The sequence below is a fragment of the Hipposideros armiger genome, unplaced genomic scaffold, assembly GCF_001890085.2.
Source record: "Hipposideros armiger isolate ML-2016 unplaced genomic scaffold, ASM189008v1 scaffold_239, whole genome shotgun sequence".
Taxonomy (NCBI): domain Eukaryota; kingdom Metazoa; phylum Chordata; class Mammalia; order Chiroptera; family Hipposideridae; genus Hipposideros; species Hipposideros armiger.
In genome coordinates, this window is record NW_017731589.1 from 805,269 (window position 1) to 813,139 (window position 7,871).

At 60.4% G+C, this 7,871-nt stretch overlaps 1 protein-coding gene across 1 annotated transcript in view; it reads right to left on the minus strand.

The window, feature by feature from the left end:
• The window catches only part of SMARCD3 (SWI/SNF related BAF chromatin remodeling complex subunit D3), a 9,435-nt gene extending 4,585 nt beyond the window's left edge, over window positions 1-4,850 (minus strand). The window contains exons 1-3 of the mRNA XM_019655360.1: window positions 4,669-4,850; window positions 1,600-1,811; window positions 1,345-1,351 (exon numbers count right to left, since the gene is read on the minus strand). Coding sequence (XP_019510905.1) covers window positions 1,345-1,351; window positions 1,600-1,811; window positions 4,669-4,746 — 297 coding nt within the window. The 5' untranslated portion in view covers window positions 4,747-4,850. The remainder of the gene's footprint in view (window positions 1-1,344; window positions 1,352-1,599; window positions 1,812-4,668) is intronic.
• Window positions 4,851-7,871: the final 3,021 nt, after the last annotated feature.

The following is a 7,871-nucleotide window of genomic DNA, read 5'->3' on the forward strand; positions in this document are numbered from 1 at the left end:
CGCCTGGCTGGGGTTCCCACAGCCCGCTAGCCTGCCCGCCCAAGGGGCTATGACAGTGGTGTGTGGCATGGATGCTCTGCCCTCTCACAGGGAGCCGAGGTGACCCTGTCGATTCTCTGGCCTGGGAGCCCCCTTCTGCCCCACCACATCCTCAGGGCCAGAGAAATGTAGATTTAGAAGGGGGTGGTGGGGCAGAGCTGCCGACGTATTTGAGGGGAGCTGGGGAGGAGGGGGGACAGGCGAAGGGAGGAGGACACCTTCTGAGGATTTCTCTGTACTGCTAAGCAGGGGTGCACCACCTAAGGTGTCCTGAGCTCAGCGGGAGGGAGCTGACCCCCTGGAGCAGGAGGTGACAGTGTGAAGTTGGTGAGGATTGTACCACTGCTACCCTGGGCTTGGAAGGAGATGCTGACAGGCAGGGGTGCTCTATCTTGGACCACCTACCAACAGGACCCAGGGACACACCCGTAGGGACCCGGAGAGTGTGTGTGTATGTTCTCCTGTGGGACATGACTGTGGGCTGGATTTGGGCTCTTTTTGACCTGCTAGCTGCTTCTGACTCCCAAAAGCACCCCAGAAAATCCTTGGTGAATTGAGATTAGAACCCAGCCCAGAGGATGGCTCTATACTGCCCCCATGTGGTGTTCTCAACCACTGCCCCTCCCTGTCCAAAATTCTAAGGCTAGGCTAGCATCTTTCATTAATGGTCTTGATTTGTTTTGAACAAATTGTCTGTGTGAAACTCTCCATTTATACAAGATAAATCAGAGCCTTGTTTACTGTATAACAGGACAATTCACTTTGTAAGAGAATTCATCACAGTAGTCCTATAAATAGAGAATTTTCCTTGATGTGTAAAAAATACTAAATAATGAGGTAAAATCCATATTACACATTTTATAGGCGCCCATCTGGTGTGCAAAGAGAAGCATGTGTGTTTGGCTAAACAGTAAAACCCAAAGGGGCACCTCTCTTGCCAGGCACCAGCAGGGGCTTTGGGGGTGCCACCAGTTGGTTCCCATAAGGAGATGGGCTGGCCCCTGGTGGCTTGGGGGCAGACCTGATCCAGAGTAGATTATGACAGCCCTTCGATCTTTGCGTGCCTAAGAATCATCTGAAAGCACGAGTGAGCAGAGACCCCCCCGCACACACTCACACAGGACAAATTCCCAGGCTCCCTGGTCAGTGATTCAGATTTCTGAGATCTGGAGTGGGGCTTTTAAACAGTCAAGCCAGGGGTTCTGGGGAGGGTGCACCCGACAACCACACTTCGAGAAACACAGTCCCAAAGCTCTGCCCTCAGTCCTTCTGCCAGTCCACCCACCCCAAAGACTGAAGCATCACCCAGAACCTGGGGACAAGGGGTGGAGAGAGGGTCGAGCAGGTGACAAGGAGGACACGACGGCCGCAGCCTGTCTATGGTGGGCACACAAAGAAACCAGAGCGGTGCCCCCTCAGCCCACCTCCCAAGAGGGTATCCCACCCAGGACGCCTCATTCCCTGCAGATCATGCCTCCTCGCCTCTGCCAATCCCGCTCCTCGCCCACCCGGTCCCTGCGGGTCCTGCGGCCCGCCCCCTCCGCGCTGGGTCCCACTCACCTGCGGCTCCGCGCGGGGGCGGTGGGCACCGGCTGGCCCTGGCTCTGGGCCTGGCTCTGGCCGGGCGGGGGCGCTGCTCGCTTGCGGGCGGGCTCCATGCCCGCGGGGGCCAGGCCGGGTCGCACGGCGGGGCTGCCCATGTACGGGGAGCCCGGGGGGCCCATGGGCGCCCCCTGGTGGGGCATCCGGGCTCCAGACGGCATCCCGGGGCGCTGGGGAGGCGGGGGGGACGGGGGTGAAGCAGAAACAGGAGCCCGCGGGTCAGACCAGGGCCCCGCTCCAAGCGCGGTGAGCCGCGTCTCCCCCACCCCAAAACCCCGGCTGGTGACCCTGATGCCGCAGGCGTGAGCGAGGGGTGGGAGGGGTGGGGGCGCCGGAACCGCGCGGCTCTCGCGGAGGGGCTTTGCGTCTCGCTGCAGGAAGCTAACTGAAGCCAGGCAATTGCACAGGGCATTGCCAGCGTCGGATTTGCGGAAGGTCCCGCGAAAATGAATATTAATGGCGCCTTTCAACCTTTTCAAAGGATGTGCACATCCACACGCTCCTCTGCAAGACAGATTGAGCGGGTCCTTCCATCCCCACTTGACAGATGAGGCAACCGTGGCTCAAGGAGAAAAGCGACCTAGCCAAGGTCACGCAGCTCCTCCTGGCAAAGGCAGCACCGAGCAGCCGGTTCCTGAAAAGCCAGGGCTTTCTGCTGTCTGCTACTTCCCCTAGGTTAGGGGCTGGGCTCCCTGCTGGGACTCCTGTCGCTCCTTTATCCACTCCCTGCTTCCTAGTCCACTTCCTGGGCCGTCCTGCCTTGCATTCTTTCTCCCTTCCCGGTCTCAACCCACTCTTCTCTCTGGGCGCCTACCATGGACCTCTCAGCCCCAACCCCTACCCCTTTTGGCTGATGGCAAGCCTCCCCACCAGGGGCTTCGCTGACTCAGCCCACCCCCATAATTTGCTCCCAAGGTGAGGCCTGGAGGTGGGACTGGAGGCAACCTGAGGAGCTGAGGTCAAACCCCACCAAGATTCTCTGATTGGGAGGACAGGGGGGAGCCAGCTGGAGGTGAGCTGCCCAGGGGACTTGGATAGGTCAAAAGCAGCTGCATTTCCTCTTACACCCATCTCTCTCTTCCTGTCCACCTGGATCACCAGAGATGGTCCCATCCTACAGACCTCCTCTACTTCCCACCTCACCCCAGTGAGGTCACAAGTCAGGGTACAAAGGGGGCCGTGGAGAGATGAGGCAGGTGTATTCCCTTGACACTACCCAGGTGCTCAAACGGGATGCAGATGAGATGCAAATTCATCAAGTGAAGGGTTCCACAGGCTTTTTAAACCCCACTTGTCCAAATTCTAGAAGAGGGATTGAGGAGGGCCTGAGGGGCTGTAAAGCGGAGGGTGGGATGGGGACTGGGACAGGGAGAGCAAGAAGGCGATCAGGGAGCAAGGGGTGCAACCCTGTGCCCCTGTTACCATTTAAACACTACACTTTACCCCTAGGATTGCAGCTGCCTGCAGGCACCAGGAGAGCACTGACCCTGAGTTTGGTGAAGCCCTTCTAACTGCCAACTCTCCCTCCTGCCCTGCAGTTTGTCTAACCCTAACCCCCAGCCAGCCAGCTGTCTCTGTCCATCTCGCCCACAGTGAAACTTGCCTGTCCATGTGTCTTCCTCCCCCACCCACCTGACCCTGTCACTCACACCTCCAGGGCGCTGGCCTGTAATGGAGCCCAGGCCCCATCATCCCCCACCAGCATAGATGGGGCACTGGGAGTGGGGCAGTGAGGCTCACAGCCACCCCAAAACTGAAGCTCTAAGTTGGCCAAATAAAACAATTCATATGCATAGCCTCTCTCCTTCCTAGATGGGCCTTTTTAAAGGGAATCCCCCAAGCAGCAAAGTTAGGACTGGTAACTCGGCTGACCAATACGAACACCCCTGGGAAGTTACTCCAAGGATCCCCAGGGCTGGAGGACAGGCTACCCCAAAGACGCCCATTTTCCTTATCAGCTGCTCTATGATCTATCAAGGCCAGTGACACTCGCTGATCTGCTGAAGAGGCTCCAGAGAGCTGAGGCAGCCACCAGGGCCACCCCCAATGAAGGCCCAAGATGCTGGGGACTCTAGCCTCCCTCAATGAGAATGTGCCTTCCGTGGGGTCACAACCAAATTTGGCCATAGCAAACCTGACTGCTTCCACTATGCCTGGCTCCAACCCCGGCACCCATCCCAAGTCCAAGAGTCCCTGCCTGTCCCATCCCACTGCCTTCCACACCCCTCCCAACCTGGGCCCTGCTCCCTCAGCTTGAGGCTCCCAAGCACTCAGGTAGCCCTGGGCTCCCCTGTGCCCCCTGAGTGTCTCCTGCTCTTGGCAGGACAGTGCTGTCCTTCCCCTGTGGCCTCTAGGCCTCATGTCCCTGCCTCCAGTCCTTCCTTCACACCTTTGAGGCATTAAGGTCATCAGTTTCTGGTGGCTGAGTCCACCCAGGGGATCCTCAGACCCCTTAATTTGGGTTGTGTCCCTAGAGAGGGCCTTTCTCTGACCCTGATGGCAGAGGCCATCAGCAAAGCCCCCAAGCCCTCCTGACTGGATGTAGAGGCTGTTCAGCCCGAGGGCTTCCAGCTCACGGCGCCTCCAGGGGTCACCTGCTCCTTGTTTCCTGAGACACAGTGAGAGACACTCTCCCAACGGATGAACCGACAGCCCAGCCCATGCCACCCCACCCCCATGGCAGGGTGAACACCTGGGCCCACGAGGGAAAGAACCGAAGGAAACACGACCGGTACAGACGGGACCCCCCCACTTGGGGGGGACAGTCCCCAAGTCCCACCCACAGCCCCTGACAAGAACCCATGCAAACGCCTCCCTTCCCCGCCCGGGCACCCATCCCCGGCCGGCCGCCTGACGACGTGTTCGGGTGCCAGGGCGCCGGCACAGTCCTGGGGCTGGGCCGCGGGACGTGGTGCCCTCGCCGGCGAGGTGGAAGGACGGGAGCCCCCTCCCGGCCCCTCCCGGTCATCCCTCCATTCAGCCCGAGCCAGCTCGCGCACCCTCCCCCGCTAACTTTCCCCCACTCACCACCCCATGGACCAGAAACTCAAAAAGTTTGCTCTTCGTGGCTTTGCGCGCCCCTCCGGCAACTTCGTCCGCGGCCATCGGGGTGGGCTCAGCGGCTCCTCTCACTCTCTCTCTCTCTTCCTCTTTCTTTCCCTTTTCTGCCTTTTTTTTTCCTCCAACTCTCCCCTCTGAGTCCTGCTGGGCTCTCTCACACTTCTACTCGAGCGGAGTGGGGAGGGGGCCCCTTCAGGGCTGCCCTGACGGCCCACGGCCCACGCCGCCGCCGCCGCCGCGGCTGCCGCATTCCTGCACTGATAAGACAGAAATAGTCCGGCGGCCCGGGGTCTGCCTGTTGACTCGGCGGGGACAAAAAGCCTGCCTTTCCAACCCTCGCTGTCCAAACAGCGCAGATAAGCCGCACGGCACGCAGGCTCCCGGGCGCTGGGCAGCGGGCTCTGCAGCCGAGGCGGCCCGAGGGCCCGCGGGAGGCGGCGCGGGGAGGGGACGCGAGGGGAGGTGGCGGGGGGCTCGCCGGCCACCCGGCTCTCGCCACAAATAGTTTCTCGGTTAGGGAATCCGCCGGCAGGGCCAGGCAGGGAACAGTCAGTTCCAACTTTCCCCCAAGTGGCTCCTGCTGCATTTCTGAGGCCCTTTCCCCAGAGACCTGGCAGGCCAAGTAGGGAAACATTCGCTGGGAGGAATGGGGGGGAGCCCGAGCTGGGACCAGGCCTTCCTCCCACCCGGCGGCAGCGGTGGGTGTGCCGGGGAGGCGGTGTCCCCCTGCGTCCACGGATGTGTGCGCCCTTGTGTCGCCCGCCGAGTGTGTCTGCACCCTTGTGTGGGCACGGCGGTGGCTGTGGGTGTGGATGTTTACGTGCGTGCACAGACAAACGCCTTCTCTGTGTGCCTCCCTCCACGGGAGCCTCGGGTGCGCGCGTGTGGGTGCGTGTCTTCCAGCTCCGTGTGAGTCTATTTCTGGGTCTGCGAGCCTTTGTCTCTATGTGAGAAAGTGAGAGCAATAGGGGATGTAGTTTGGAAAGAGGGAGGTGGATCCGGCTCATGAGAACAGGAAGAGAAAAGTGAGGGGGAAGGCAAGGAGCTGGGGTGGGTGCTGGGGTGGGTGGGTAGAGAGAGTGAGGCAAGCAGGGCCTGATGGCTTTGGAATGGGGTGTGGGGTAGGGGACCGAGAGGAGCTGGGGCTGCTGGGGAGGCGGAGACAGCCTGAAGACCCCAAAGAGAGCTGGGTAGGGCAGGGGGTATGAGGGAGCCCCGGAAAGGGGGTGTGGAGGGAGCTGGCAGTCCAGGGTGAAGGAGGGACAGGAAACAGGAGGGGCAAGTCCTGAGATCCCCAGGCTTGGAGCCCTGGCCCCGCCCATGCCCCCAGAGGCCACACCCCTCTCTCCTCCGTCTGGGACAACCGTTGGTCAAGTTTATAGGCCTCCTGGGGCTGCACTGTCAGAATCCAGGTGGTGATGGTGGGGAGGGCAATGTCTGGGGTAATTTGTTGAAAAACTTATTTGAGGTTAGACCCCAAAGACCCAGCACTGCACTGAGGGTCCTTGCCTTCAACTCTTCAAAATGCCTTCAGAGGTCAGGACAAAGAATTGAGTCTGTGTTCTGCCTTGGGAGGCTCTTCTGCCTGCACCCTGGTTCCCCTTGGGCCCTGGTGTGCTCCCTGGCCATTTAAGGGCCCACTGCCAGTCCTCTGAAAGGCCAGAGAGGGCATTGGCCCAGGATGTCCCTCCTCCACCTGCTCCCCACCCCAACCCCCTTTAGCAGGGGACCTAGAGATCCCCTTTCTACCAATTTTCTACCTGGGCTTCAGCCCAGATCCACACGCACAGACTGGGTCCTGGAGTGGTGCTGAGGACGGTTGGGTGGTCGGCATAAGCCATGAAGGTGGCTGTGACTGCTGGCAACCTGGGGAGGTAATCTCTCCAGCCTATTCACTAACCTCTAAAACAAAACTCCTCACTTATTCCCATTTCTAAGCCTCGGCGCCTGATATTCTTTTGTCTGCAATGCCCTCTACTGCCCATCTACCTGCCCAGATCATATTCATCCTTTAAAGCCCAGCTCAGGCCTCACCTCCTCCAGGAAGCCTTCCCTGGTCCCACTTGTTCACACGGATCTTTCTCTTCTCTGAACGCCTATTGCCACCTATCCTGCACCATAAATTGGCACAGGGCTGACTCATGTCTGATGTGCCTTGTGCTTCACTTGTGGTAGGTCTGGTTTCCCAAATAGGCTGTGGCCCCCTGAGGTCAGGGACTGACCTTTAGGTCCCACTCACCCCCCATGCCTGGACACAGGGACTCCACAGGACCAAATGCCTGCTAATACTTGCAACCACCCACAGCTTGGTGGGCCAGTGGATGGAGCTCATACTCTGCCACTTACCTGAAGGTGTGAGTCACCATGGGCACCCCTACCCCCTGTGGGTGCTTCTAGCATGGACATGTGACAAAACTACAGGCCTTGGACGTTCTAGGGGCCTGGGGCAGGGGCACACCCACCTAGCTTTGTGTAAAGCACAGAGTGCTCAACTCTTGGAGAGGCCTTTTACAAAAAGAAGACAGCAGAGGAGACAGATGGGCCGGCATCTAACGCAGCACATAATACATACATGCCCCGCCCCCCCTGCTCCCCACTAATGCAAACACCAGGGGCAGGAGCCACAGGGATCGGCACTCACAGCACACCTTAACCAACTCCACATCTCACTCACAAGGCCAGATTCACAAGGCACCGTCCCGCAGTGACGTTTGCATGCCGACTTTACAGGGGCGACCTCAGGGGTGCGGACATGGGGGAGCCTTTAGGCCAGATAGCAGAGGCGTGAGTGTGGGCGCCCCGCCAGGACTCCCACCTCACAAAGGCCAGGATCCCCAACGGTTCAGCCCCCATGGGGCGCTCAGCAGCGCCCCGCCACCGGCTCCTGCCGAGTGGGAAGGAAGCCCAGGGTAACCCCATTCCAGCGGGCAGGGGGCCTTCCTCCCAGTCCCCTTGGCCCCAGCCGACCCGGCCCCCGGCGCGCTCCGGCCAGGCCGTGCGCGTGTCCGGGCGGAGGGCGGCCGCCCAGCGGCCCGGGGCCGGAGTCCCCCCTGCCGTCCCCCCATCTCTCCTTCCCTCGCCGAAGCACCACCGACACCAAATGGCAAAGCGCCGCTCCCCGCGCGGGGAGAGATGCGCCGCGGCCGGCGGGACAGGCTCGGCGACACCCC